Source organism: Podarcis raffonei, chromosome 16 (assembly GCF_027172205.1).
Source record: "Podarcis raffonei isolate rPodRaf1 chromosome 16, rPodRaf1.pri, whole genome shotgun sequence".
Lineage (NCBI taxonomy): Eukaryota > Metazoa > Chordata > Lepidosauria > Squamata > Lacertidae > Podarcis > Podarcis raffonei.
In genome coordinates this window covers 28,811,118-28,825,269 of record NC_070617.1, presented here as the reverse complement: position 1 = coordinate 28,825,269, position 14,152 = coordinate 28,811,118, and the positions used below count along the sequence as shown (strand labels likewise).

Genomic DNA, 14,152 nt, shown 5'->3' with positions numbered 1-14,152 from the left:
TGCCTTCTGCTGAGTCAGACCATTGGTCTAATACACCACAGTATTGTCTACACTGACTGGCAGAAGCAGGTCTCCAGGATTTCAGGCAGGGGTCTTTCTTAGCCCCAGCTGGAGATGCCAGGGACGTGATTCTGGAATCTTCTGCATGCAAGACAGATGTTCCAACACCGAGCTATGTCCCTTCCCTATTTAAGACACACACTCTCTTGCACGCACACCCTCACACACTGTTCAAGCTGCTGCACACAAACACAGACATGCCGAATGAATGACCTGTTTGGGAAAGGGCAGCACAGCAACCTTCTGAAGACGTGCAGTTGCAGCAAAATAAATGCTTTTTCACGGGGTGGTTTCCCGTACAGCTCCCGAAAGGGGGAAAAGATGCGTGAATCTTTTGTGAAGCTGCACATCAGGTTGAGCATCAGGGACTTCCTAACATCGGAACCCACCTTGTGGTGAACAGCAAACATTACAAGGGCATTTCCCACCCATCTCCCTCCTTTTTTGGGTCTGGCCCATAGCTGCCAACTTTTCCCTTTTTTAAAGGGAAATTCCCTTATTCAGAATAGGATTCCTCGCAAGAAAAGGGAAAAGTTGACAGCTGTGGTCTGGCCGTCTTTGTTATCTGGGCTTGGGAGAAAGAAGCTGATCTTCCTGATGCCAATTGCCACACAGAAAGAGAAATGGGAGCTTGCCGCCTTTAGACTAGAGTGCATGTGAAAAGTTGTGGAGGTTAAAACAGCATCATCGCCATTAACAAACTACAGTTCTCCAGGAGTTTTTTCCCACCACTTGTGTGCTATTGTTGTGTGAGTGATGGGCTACAGAATGCAGCTGCCCCTTTCAAAAACAACCCAGTCTAGAAGAGGCTGAGTGAGTTTAAAAATCTCTCTTGATGTTGGGAAGTCTCTCTTGACTTGCCAGGAAGTGACCTGGTGGCTGTTCCTCCACAGGTGAAGTTCATCCACGATCAGTGCTCTCCGCAGCCAAAATATCGAGGTTTCTTCCATGGGGTGCGAGAGATCATTCGGCAACAAGGTGAGACCTGGTGTTTGTTAGCAGGGAGACGTCCTTGCAAGGAGAACTTTGGGGGTTTGCATAATTGGGAATGAGAAAGGAGCTGTCTGCCTTCAAATTGCAAGTAGGTGAAGCTTCAGATCTCTCAGTTTGGGGTCTCTTGAATGCTCTTTTGCTTGTATCAGGGATGGGCCTCCAGATCATGTTGCTACTTCTGGTCCAATGGCCATAAAATGAAGGGGAACAATTAAGAGCCAATATGACTTAATGATTAGGGTGCTGGACTAGGACCTGGGAGACCTGGGTTCAATTTCCTACTCCCTGAAATGCAGGAATCTTGCCCATAACCACTGCTAGGTGGCCTTGAACCACCCACCTTCTGGCTAACAGTCAGGCACACTGATCCATTGCATCTGCAACTGGCTTCCCACCCACCGCCAAGCCCAGGGTCAAGGTTCTTGTATTCTTTTACAAAGCCCTAAATGCGGTTGGCGCTGTGGGTTAAACCACAGAGCTTAGGACTTGCTGATCAGAAGGTCAGCAGTTCGAATCCCCGCCACAGGGTGAGCTCCCGTTGCTCGGTCCCTGCTCCTGCCAGCTTAGCAGTTCGAAAGCATGTTAAAGTGCAAGTAGATAAATAGGTATCGCTCCGGCGGGAAGGTAAACGGCGTTTCCGTGCGCTGCTCTGGTTCACCAGTCATGCTGGCCACATGGCCGGAAGCTGTACGCCGGCTCCCTCGGCCAGTAAAGCGAGATGAGCGCCGCAACCCCAGAGTTGGCCACGACTGGACCTAATGGTCAGGGTCCCTTTACCTTAAACAACTTCAGTCCCTGGGTACCTCAGCGGCCACCTGAACTCATATGTGTCAAGTCACTGTGATATCACCTGCTGGAGCCTTCTTGATCATTACCCAAGTTGGCGAGGCTTATTTGACAAGAACACAGAACTGAGGCTTTCGTGTCGTGAGCCCAGCCTTATGGGAACACACTTGCCAATAGAGACTCAGCAGGCACCTTCTGTTTCAGCATTTAAACGCCTGCAGAAATCTTTTCTATTCCGTCGGGCTTATGCAAGCAATGAAGAATAACATCTCTTTCCACAACAGTTGGCTGACTCTTGATTTTAATTTTTCATAGGACTTTTATGTACAGTTGTTGCGAACGGCTCTGGTATTTTCTTTATGAGTCAGTGACTTATAAATATTTTCATAAACAAACAACAGTGTGGTTTTCCTGCTGCCTTATTCTTCCTCCTGATCTTCTTTTTCTTTTTGCTGCAGGCCTCAGGGGAACTTACCAAGGTTTAACAGCGACTGTCCTGAAACAGGGATCCAACCAGGCTATTCGCTTTTTCGTCATGACAGCTCTCAGGAATTGGTACAAAGGTATTTGGAACCCACCTTTTCAGATATCATCTTCTGGGCAGTAATCTGAACGGTGTCCCAGATCTTCTAACCTCAAGGCTTTTGCTATGGCAATAATAATAATAATAATAATAATAATAATAATAATAATAATAATATATTATTTGTACCCCGCCTATCTGGCTGGGTTTCCCCAGCCACTCTGGGCGGCTTCCACAAAGAGCAAAAATACACTAAGATGTCACACATTATTTATTAGTATTATTATATGCTGCCCATCTGACTGGTTTGCCCCAGCCACTCTTGGTGGCTTTCAGCAGATTAAACCATCAGACAGAGTAAAACATCAGAGTAAAACACAGGGTGGGCGCCACTACCAAGAAGGCCCTCTGCCTGGTTCCCTGTAACCTCGCAGTGAGGGAACCGCCAGAAGGCCCTCGGAGCTGGACCTCAGCAAACGGGCAGAACGATGGGGGTGGAGACGCTCCTTCAGGTATACTGGGCCGAGGCCGTTTAGGGCTTTAAAGGTCAACACCAACACTTTGAATTGTGCTCGGAAATATCCAAGCGGACACCTGGGTTTTCTTTTCCCAGCATGCACTGGTGCCAGTCACCAGCTTCTGTCCCACGTATCTGGAGTAGGGCTGGAGAACATTTTTCAGCCTGAGGGCCACATTCCCTGCTGTGCAGCTTTTCAGAGGCCGCATGCCAGCAGTGGGCCAGAGGCGTAAGCATGCTGAACAACCAATGTGAATGTTCACCTTTGTATAGTAGACTAGTTTCTACGCACCCCCTTCTCGAGCCTCCACCCAGACAAGCAAGAGGCATGAGCAGGGTTCAAGGACCACATCCCAGCAAGGCAGAAACATTCAATTTGATGTTTTTATATGCTGCTTGCCACTTAGAGAACAGTGTTTTGTCTTCTATTTTATTTTTATTTTTTTAGGAGTTTAAACATTTTAGGTCATATGTACACGTATAACAGTAAAATAGCAGTATAACAACAGTATCAACATAAACCAGACATGTTGGAGATGGTAGACAACATGCTGGAACAAAGAACAGTGTTAGTGGGTGGCTTTATATATAAAATAGGTAAAGGTAAAGGGACCCCTGACCATTAGGTCCAGTCGTGGCCGACTCTGGGGTTGCGGCGCTCATCTCGCTTTATTGGCCAAGGGAGCCGGTGTACAGCTTCCAGGTCATGTGGCCAGCATGACTAAGCCACTTCTGGCGAACCAGAGCAAAGCACGGAAACGCCGTTTACCTTCCTGCCGGAGCGGTACCTATTTATCTACTTGCACTTGATGTGCTTTCGAATTGCAAGGTTGGCAGGAGCAGGGACCGAGCAACGGGAGCTCACCCCGTCGCGGGGATTCGAACCGCTGACCTTCTAATCGGCAAGGCCTAAGCTCTGTGGTTTAACCCACAGCGCCAACCGCATCCCTTCATATATAAAATAATAGCATGTAAATAATATACTGTTCTTTGCAGCTGAGCCACTAAGGGGCGCTGTTCACCCAGCTTCCTGTTCCGTGTTGCATAGCTGAGTGCCAAGCACAAGACCCAAACAAATTATGCCCACCTATTCATTTTTTCCTGTATTTTTAAATCCACCTTTGGAGAAAGTGCTATTCTAAAAATAAAATAGATTCCCTTAACTCAGGGGGGGGGGGAAGACACCCCACATTTAACAAAAAGCAGGTCTTTAGATCCAGATAAACTCCGTGCTTCTCCCCTGCTCTTGAGTCGATTGAGTGTTCTCTACCTTTAAACAAAAAACAAAAAAAATGCAGTTTCCTATAAATACAGTAGCTCAGTTGGTTCGAGTGTGGTGCCAATAACAGGCTGTCAATTAGTTTTTGGGATTCAGTGCTGGTTTTGACCTATCAAGACTTTTGTGGCTTCCAATACCTCAAACATTGCCTCTCCCCACGTGAATCAGATCAGAAACTGAGTCCATCATCAGAGGCCCTTGTTCATGCGCTCTCTGTGAAGGAAGTGCCGAAAGTGGCAGTAGAAGAAGGGGCCTTTTCAGTGTTGGCTCCCTGCTCTGCAGGGAAGCACATCTGGCACCAGTGTTGTGTCATTTTAGGTGCCAGGTGAAAACATCCTTGTTTATCCAGGCATACGGTTTTTAATTGGGGGATAGGTTGATATATCTGTGGCCTTTGTTGTGCTTATCTGTTAAGTAAGGTGGCTGGGACTTGTTGCTTCACAAAAGGTTCTCAGATCAGTGTTTTAGTTTTTAGTTTGTTGCTGGTTTGAATGTCTTTGTTTTATTTTTACTCTGTAAGTCGCTTTGAGGTGCTTAAGTGCAATGTTGCAACTAATAAAGTTTATTTATTATTAGTATTATCAACATTATCATCCTCATGAGAGGCAGGGTGTTGTAGTGGTCAGGCTAGGACCTGGGAGACCAGGGTTCGAATCCCCACTGGGCCACGAAGCTCCCTGGTTGACCTTGGGCCCATCGCTCACTCTTAGCCTAAACTACCTCGCAGGTTGTTGTGGGAATTAAATAAGAATTGGGAGAGCCAGCTTGAGCTCCTTGGAGAAAAAGGTGGGAGATAAATGCAAACAACAACAACATGCACTTTTTAAATTCAAGCCAGATTTCCATTTCAGAGTGAGTTGACTCCTGACACTTTTGTTTTCTGCTGTGTTTCCTCTCACGCCTCCTCCTCATCTTCCTTCCCCTTCTAGGAGATAATCCAAATAAAGCCATCAACCCACTTGTCACTGGGTTGTTTGGGGCGATCGCCGGTGCAGCCAGCGTCTTTGGCAACACGCCACTGGATGTCGTGAAGACCAGGATGCAGGTATGCCCAAATCTCTAAACTTCTCTTCAAGGGAAGCCTGTAGGTCAGATTCACTCTGGGAGCCAGTGTGGTGTAGTGGTTAAGAGCGGTAGTCTTGTAATCTGGTGAACTGGGTTCGCATCCCCGCTCCTCCACATGCAGCTGCTGGGTGATCTTGGGCCAGTCACACTTCTCTGAAGTCTCTCAGCTACACTCACCTCACAGAGTGTTTGTTGTGGAGGAGGAAGGGGAAGGAGAATGTTAGCCTCTTTGAGACTCGTTAGGGTACTGATAAAGTGGGATATCAAATCCAAACCCTTCTTCTTCTTTCAACTGGGCCATATTTGAATGGTGGGCATGGCCAGAGGCAAAGAAAGAGAGGGGGGAGTTAAAAAATGCATTTTACCTGCACTCTTTTATCTAAACATGAGTGGAAATGGCACACGTGAAAGGGAAAGCCCAATCATAGGAGTGTGGCAGGGTGGATCAAAAGGATTGACAGGTGACGTCAGGTGATGGCCCATGTGGGTGGAGTTTGCTAGAAATGGAGGGGCTGGAGGGGCAGATTAAGCCCAGGAACCAGAGGTTCCCCACCAGGTGATTAATCCCTATATATGCCTGATCTTTCTGCATATTCTGACCTTTCATACTGCATCACGGTGTGGTACGCTGGTTTGACATCAACTGATAGGAAGTGCCTACAGAGGGTGGTGAATACAGCACAAGATATTATGGGCTGTCCCATGAATCCACTGGATGAAATGGCGGAAGAACGTTGCCTCAGGAGAGTGAGGAAAATTCTCAGGGATGATTCACACCCTGGCCGGCACTTTCTTGATCTCCTGGCCTTAGGCAGAAGATATAGAAGCATGATTAGTTGCACCAACAGGGTAAAGAATAGCTTCTATCCGTGGGCTGTTAGGCTGCTGAATCAAAAGATAACAACAGGGCAACTGACTTTCGGGTTTGGTGGGTGTAAATGAGGGGAATTAAGACTAAGAGAGCTGAGTGGGGGGTGCTCGTGTAATCTCACTGTATACAAATTGTACAAGTGACGATAAAGTATTTCAATTCAATCTCTCTCTGCCCCTGCCAATCTTATTATACAGGGTCTGGAGTCTCACAAGTACAAGAGCACTTGGGACTGTGCCTATCAGATCATGAAATATGAAGGACCTCTTGCGTGAGTGTCTCTTGGTTTTATATTTATCTAGTTATTTAAAGCATTTGTGCTCCACTCTTCAGCCCAAAAGGCTCCCAGCGTGGCTTGCCTATAGAGGCAACTCTCCATTTATGTGTGTTCAAGTGAATGTGTGGATCGCTGTGAACCCGGAAGTGGCACTTTTAAAAGGGGCGGAAAGCCCCCCCCAAAAAAGATCACGTAAACAGCAAGAATGATAACAAAAACTGCATCTAGCAAGAGCTTTGCAAGTGCAATCCCAGGAGCCTTTGAGGCCTGTGGGGAGTTGGAGCTTGGTCAAGGAGGTTTGGAGGGAGTCCGGTAAGCGCTTCAGAATGTAACCCCCGTGTAAATGAGGAGTTGCCTGTACTCAGGTAAAACAAGACCGTTCCTTGCCCACAGACGTACCATCTAAAAGACATGACACACAAGGAAAAAAAGGCAGGGAGGGAAGAGGGGCAGAGTGGTGCACACTCTAGTTATCTCCCACTTAGACTACTGCCATGCGCTCTACGTGGGGCTACCTTTGACGGTGACCGGGAAACTACAACTAATCCAGAATGTGGCACCTAGACTGGTGACTGGGAGTGGCCGCCGAGACCATATAACACTGGTCCTGAAAGACCTACATTGCCACCCAGTATGTTTCCGAGCACAATTCAAAGTGTTGGTGCTGAGCTTTAAAGCCCTAAACGGCCTCAGCCCAGTATCCCTGAAGGAGCATCTCCACCCCCATCATCCATCCCGGACACTGAGATCCAGCACCGAGGGCCTTCTGGTGGTTCCCTCACTGTGAGAAGTGAAGTTACAGGGAACCAGGCAGAGGGCCTTCTTGGTGGTGGCGCCCGCCCTGTGGAACACCCTCCTATCAGATGCCAAGGAAATAAACAACTATCTGACTTTTAGAAGACATCTGAAGGCAGCCCTGTATAGGGAAGTTTTTAATGTGTGATGTTTTATTGTGTTTTTAATATTCTGTTGGGAGCCGCCCAGAGTGGCTGGGTATAAATTATTATTATCAAGTCAATTGTTCTTGTAATGGCCAGCTGGCACAGTCCAGGGTTAGGGAGTTCCTGATGGAGCTGGTCTTCCACAGCAGAACTGTTGGAGTGAACCCTTCCCCCCTCCCATCTCTCCCATTGAGGCCATCTGAATGAACGGCTCTGCTCTCTGGTGACGGTTGAGAGAGAGGAGGCCTAAGCTGCCTTGCTTGTTTCTCGGACAAACGGCTCTAACCACTATACCAGACTGTCTCTTGGTTGGCTCACCTCTTCCCAAAGCTTGCTCAGATTCTCTGAAATGCCCCTTTCTCACCCCACTCTGTCCGTTCCTCTGCAGGTTTTACAAGGGCACGATCCCCCGCCTGGGCCGGGTCTGCTTAGACGTGGCCATTGTGTTCATCATCTACGACGAAGTGGTCAAGGTACTCAACAAGGTGTGGAAAACGGACTGAGTGCCCGCCGAGGGCGGCACCACCTCCTCCCCACCTGCCAGGCAACAGCGGGGAGGGGAGGAGAAGGCACGACCCACCAGAGACGAGGGGGGGTCCTACCCACAACTCGCTCCCCCCGCCCACCCGGCAAGTTAGTGCCAGCATTCCAGGGCTCCTTCAGCTCCACAGGTGGGATCTGGATACGGATCACGTCCCCGACCCACTGTCTTCATATCAAGCTCAATGACACGTTTTATTTATATCCGAATGAACTGTGGCCGTGTTACTGGTTGTTGTTTTTTAATTACTGATGATATGATAATGTGACCAGATTGGATGGGGGAACAGAGATGGGATGGTTTTGTGCTACATCTCCAGCTGCTAAAGTTGGGGGACCGGGGTGAAGGGGCAAGTTTGACTGGTGCCCGTCAGAAAGAGAAAGGGAACTTTCTCCCCCCACCCCTGTCCCCTGCACTGACCCCAACATCCGCTAGAATAAAAGTTCAAGAAGCTTTTTCCCCTTTTAGAAGCAATCACACACATGAATTTACAGGTTCCCAATCGCTGGCCTAGATCAGTGTTTCCCAAACTTAGGTCTCCAGCTGTTTTTTGGACTACTTCTCCCATCATCCCGAGCTAGTAGCACCAGTGGTCCGGGATGATGGGAATTGTAGTCCAAAACCAGCTAGAGACCAAAGGTTGGGAAACCCTGGTCTAGAGCAAGGATGGCCTTCCAGATCTTGCGGCAGTACTGCCCTTCAAATATTGATGTACTCCAACTCCCATCATCCCTGCCCATTGGCCATGGTGGCTCTGGCTGATGGGACTTGGAGTCCAATGACTTATGGGGTGCCTCTGCTGTCTTTCTGAGAAGCTGGCATTGAAACATGAGCTAAGAAGAAGTCCCTGGTTGTTTGCCAGAAGGCGATTGCCAGCGCGTTGAGCTCCAGCTTACCAGCCAAAGAAGATCTCGCCAATTGTTGACCGACTGTGCCAACTCAGAAAGCTTACAGAGGTAGGGAAATGATGTCAGACATCTGGGTGTTCGCCAGTCTTTCATATGCCCCTTCCCCCAGTTGCTGCCAGCAGAGAAGAAACCCTTTGGAGGTCATGACACACATGCACACACCCCCAAAAATACTTGAGTACATTCCATGAGTACTGCTTCAATAGTATTCTCTCGCCAGCTAGCTCTTGGTATTGCCAAACGTGGGGGTCCCTAGAAAAGGTGTTGCTGGACAACCAGTCCCATTATCCCTGCCCGTTGGACCATCCTAGCTGGGGCTGATGGGAGTTAGGAACCCAGCAACAGCTGGAGGTCCTTTGATTCCGCATCTGTGCTCTCTCTGAGTGACGTAGAGGAAGAGAAGGAAATGCCACCTCTGCAGGCTCCGAAGCACGATGGCCTCAGCAGTGGAAGCTGGTCCATTTTGGCTAATGGGGCATTGCCCCATCAACCTCAGCTTGCCCATGCCCCATCACCGCCTGCCTTCTTACAACCAGGCAACGGTGGTGACCCTGCCTGTCAACTTTAGTCTCTGTTTCCTTGTAGGACGCAAGCAGGCGGATTAGAATTCGCTTCCTACTGTTTGGGCTCCATTCCCTTCTGCCCTGCCAGTCCCAATGGGCGTCGGCCACCCCTAGCCCTAGGAGGACCTGGTTCTCCCAGCACCCCATAGAAATGGAGCAGTGGTGGCAGGGCTGCTATGGTGGTGAGGCAGCGGGTGATGGGAGGGCAGTCTGTTCTGGGTGCCTTGGCAGTGGCCTGCCTCTGCTGACTCCTAACACCACCGCTGGGTGGGGATGACATTCGCCCTTCCCCATCGTACGCTCGTGCCTTCTATGCTTCCCCCCTGCTAAAGTCCGCAGCCCAAAGATATGTTGCGATGGGTATTTTTCTTACCAGTGCGAATAAAAGCTTCTTTTGAACCAAAGTTGGGGGACCCACTCCCCTGACCTCCATAAATGTTTCTGCTGAGTCGGGAGAGTCGAAATTAATTCCCACACGTACACCCAGCCCGTAATATTAACTCATTCCATAGAATTCACTTGTTTACATTGGGCGGGGGAGGGAAAGAGAGATATGAAAAACAGAAGTGATAGCCCCTTTCTAGAATCTGTTTCTTGTGTCCCAGGTGGAAAAGGGACCCCCCAGCTAAACAGAGTACTGGTCAGAGGGACCTTCCCTCTCTCTGACTCTGCTGAGGCTTACCCAGAAGGTGGGCAAAGGAGGGGCGAGGTTGGTGCAAACGCGTCTGCAGGAACACAAGACTGGCTCTGCTGGTGTGTTTGCGCTGCTGCAGCCTCGCCCCCTGCCACTCGCCGTAAGCTGCAGTGACACTGATGTTAGGAGTCAAGGGGAACAGTACCACCCCTCTGCTGCCTGATGCTCCTTTTCAGATTGTCTTTTCTCCTCCCTTGGAAGTTTTCTCCCTTTTTTCTCCTTTCGAAGACCCTAATGACTCGCTGGAGAAACTTGTAGGCTTAGCAGACACTACTCTGGCTCACTCGTGCTTTTTTCTGTACTAGGAAGGGACCTTTCCCCAGCTGCCAAGGAAACTCGCCGACGATTCCGTTATCGATCTGTGCCAAATTTTGTGCGTCTCTCGTCCTTTTTCAGTACTGTGGGGCCTTTCCCTCCCCCACTTTTGCCCCAGTCTTTGCTAGCTATGTACTGTGGGCTAACTAAATGCAGCCAGCTGTTGATAGGGGTAGCGGTTAGTGTAGGGACCACCAGCGTGCTGCGCTCCAGATGGGGTGGACTACATTTCCCATCATCCTTGACCGTTGGCACTGCTGGCTGGGTCTGATGGGAGCTGAAGTTGAAGGCAGCTGGAGGGCACCTTCAGGGTTAGAGAACAAATCCTAGGCAGATCTGTTTCCCTACCATCACATATTTTAAGGTGCATTCCTTGGTTTATGACCATAATCCGTTCCGGAGGTCCGTTCGTAAACCAAAACAGGTCGTAACCCAAGGCGCGCTTTCGCCAATGGGGCCTCCAAAAAAATTTCTCTGTAACCCCCCCAAAATTGTTCATCATCAAAAAAAAAGTTCACAAACTGGGACACGCGCTTCCAGGTTTGACGTGTTCGTAATCCAAAATGTACGCAAACCAGACTGTTCCCAAACCAAGGTACCACTGTACTAGAATTCCCATCATCCCTCACTGCAGGTGATGACAGTTGTAGTCAGAGCATCATCTGGAGAATTTACAGGTTCCTCATCCTTACAGTAGACTTCCTGCATAATTTCAATTTCACAGAAGTGGGGATCCTGGCTGTGTCCCTGCCCATATTTCCACACGTGCACTTTGGGCTTCCAAGATATTGGTGGACTTCAGCCCCAGCAAGCATGGCCAATGGCCAGGGATGATAGGAGTTGTAGCCAACCAACACCTGGACTCTTAACTGTCCTACAGGCTTGGATAACAGGTGTCCAGGCTATGTTTCTGTGCTAACCGTGTGGCAAGCAAAGGCAGGTGATGCATTGGGATGGGGATTTTGTTGCTTGTGGGGGTGCGTGGTTTTTTTATTTACACAGACTGAGGATTTCTGAACTGAATGGTTTTTTTTTATTATTATTTTAATTCACTGTCTGCACCGGCAGCCTGATACTAGAATGGTTTTGGAACTTCTCAGCCCTGTGGCGAGGACGCCAACCAATAAAGCCAAAGTTGCCTGTTTTCGTGAGTCACTTGGCAATTTGTGTTTCACTTGGAAGGGCACTGGAACTGCCCCTTCTCTCTGCCTTGCAGGAGGAATTCCTGCTCCTCAAGCGGGAAATGAATAGGTAAAGGGTAAAGGGACCCCTGACCATTAGGTCCAGTCGTGGTCGACTCTGGGGTTGCGGCACTCATTTCGCTTTATTGGCCGAGGGAGCCGGCGTACAGCTTCTGGGTCATGTGGCCAGCATGACTAAGCCGCTTCTGGAGAACCAGAGCTGCACACGGAAACGCCGTTTACCTTCCCGCCGGAGCAGTACCTACTTATCTACTTGCACTTTGATGTGTTTTCGAGCTGCTAGGTTGGCAGGAGCAGGGACCGAGCAACGGGAGCTCACCCCTTTGCGGGGATTCGAACCGCCGACCTTCTGTTCAGCAAGTCCTAGGCTCTGTGGTTTAACCCACAGCGCCACCTGCATCCCGGGCAATGAATGCCTGCACCTCAATGCTTGCACATGCACACAAACATAAGAGGCTGCAGGATCAGGCCAATGGCCCTTCTGGTCCAGCATCACAGTGGCCCAGATGCCTTTGGGAAACCCAGGGCCCAAGCACAAGAACCCTCTTCCTTCTGGTATTCAGAAGCATTTCTGTCTCCGACTGTGAAGGGCAGAGCAAAGCCACTGTGACTACTAAGACTGGGCAATAATCTGGTTTTCAATATATCACCAACATCACCAGCTAAGCATTGCGAGATACCGATATATCACGATGTCTGAAACAAGAATGGAGCTGGTTTTCAACTCTGTGATGTATCACCAGCTAAACATCTGTGATATATCTCCTGCTCAACATTCCGATATACTTACTGACAGATCACAGTTCTGAAATAAGGATGGAGCTATGTGGCTTCACAGTTTTATCCACATTGTGATTTCTGCATAGCACACACATACACACACACCATGATTTGCAATACATTGCCAGGTCAAAAATTATGAAACCAATATCATGAGATGGACTTGAAACAGGTTTTGGATGATATATTGCCCAGCCCTAACACACATCATGATTAAGATCAGAAGAACTTTGCCGGTGATCAGGCCAAAGGCCCATCGACACCAACATCCTGTTCTTGCCTTTGACCAACCAGGTGCCTCAAGGAAGCCAACAAGTGGGACACGGGTGCAAGAGCACTCTCTCCTAACTACTGTTTCTTGGCAGCTCTTAAGAGCGCTCTTGACTTTTGTTTGCTTCTGGGAGATGTGGGGATGTGTTGTGGTCCACATAGTACAGTGGTACCTTGGTTCTCGAACTCAGTCTGTTCTGGAACTCAGGTTCGAATTCCAAAACGTTCGAAAGCCAGTTGGCTGATTGACCCCTGAAACAATGCCAACAACTGTAACAGACATTCGGCTTCCAAAAAATGTTCACAGGCTGGAACACTTCTGGGTTTGCGGCATTCGGGAGCTGATTTGTTCGACAACCAAGCCATTCGGGAACCAAGGTACCACTGTATCTTCAGTCCAAAGAGCCTCTCACCAAAACGCTCACCATTGAGGGCAGGGCTGCACAGTCCAACCAAGCCCATAGAATCAGTCTAGGCCTAAACACAATCTAGGGGACAAGGTCAGGCAGGCACCCGTAGTCAGTATCACAAAGGGTTCATCCAGCAAAGAGAGGACACCAAGACTTGCACGCTAAAGAACAAGGAACCAGAAGCCTCTGATGTTCCCAGCCACTGAAACACTCAATAGGGACCGCTTCGCCACATTCACACCATACCCTTTAAAAAGTCATGGCTTCTTCCAAATAATCCTTTGGGGGAAGCCATGACAGTTTAGAGTGGTATAAAGGTAAAGGGTAAAGGGACCCCTGACCATTAGGTCCAGTCGTGACCGACTCAGGTTGTGGCGCTCATCTCGCTTTATTGGCCGAGGGAGCCAGCGTACAGCTTCCGGGTCATGTGGCCAGCATGACTAAGCCGCTTCTGGCAAACCAGAACAGCGCACGGAAACGCCGTTTACCTTCCCGCCAGAGCGGTACCTATTTATCTACTTGCACTTTGACGTGCTTTCGAACTGCTAGGTTGGCAGGAGCAGGGACTGAACAACAGGAGCTCACCCCGTCACGGGGGTTTGAACCGCCGACCTTCTGATCGGCAAGTCCTAGGCTCTGTGGTTTAACCCACAGCGCCACCCGCGTCCCTTTAGAGTGGTATAGTAATGCTTTAAATCTTGTTGTTTGTATGCCACCCACCTCTCTGGCTTGCCCAACCCATTCTGGGTGGCTCCCAACAGAGTATGAAAATTGCGATCAAACAATAAAAACTTCCCGAAACAGGCCTGCCTTCAGATGTCTTGCTCGGGGGTTGCATAAATATGTGACTGAGACCAAAACTGATAGATAGATCCACTCACCTCTAGAGAGGACACACTTTTTAAACACACAGAGAGAGGAGGAGTTACCATTCAATCAATCCCTCTTCCCAGGGAATGAAAGTCGCCTTAAGATCAGACTTTTGTGATATAGAAGGTGATGGGGAACTGAAAAGGGTGGGCTAATGCTAGCTTTGTTGCAGCATCATTCTTATTTCAATTTACTAGTCGCTTTTTTCTTGCCACGGCAACTCACACTGACCTCCCAAAAAATTAAGCAAACAAGCAAAACCCACACATACATACATTAAAATCGAG

General features: G+C 49.0%; 1 protein-coding gene across 1 annotated transcript in view; it reads left to right on the top strand.

Moving 5' to 3' along the window:
• The window catches only part of SLC25A1 (solute carrier family 25 member 1), a 49,351-nt gene extending 40,419 nt beyond the window's left edge, over positions 1 to 8,932 (top strand). The window contains exons 5-9 of the mRNA XM_053369055.1: positions 954 to 1,038; positions 2,298 to 2,402; positions 5,088 to 5,203; positions 6,292 to 6,365; positions 7,701 to 8,932. Of these exons, the coding sequence (XP_053225030.1) occupies positions 954 to 1,038; positions 2,298 to 2,402; positions 5,088 to 5,203; positions 6,292 to 6,365; positions 7,701 to 7,815 (495 nt within the window). The 3' untranslated portion in view covers positions 7,816 to 8,932. The remainder of the gene's footprint in view (positions 1 to 953; positions 1,039 to 2,297; positions 2,403 to 5,087; positions 5,204 to 6,291; positions 6,366 to 7,700) is intronic.
• The last annotated feature ends 5,220 nt before the right edge of the window (positions 8,933 to 14,152 follow it).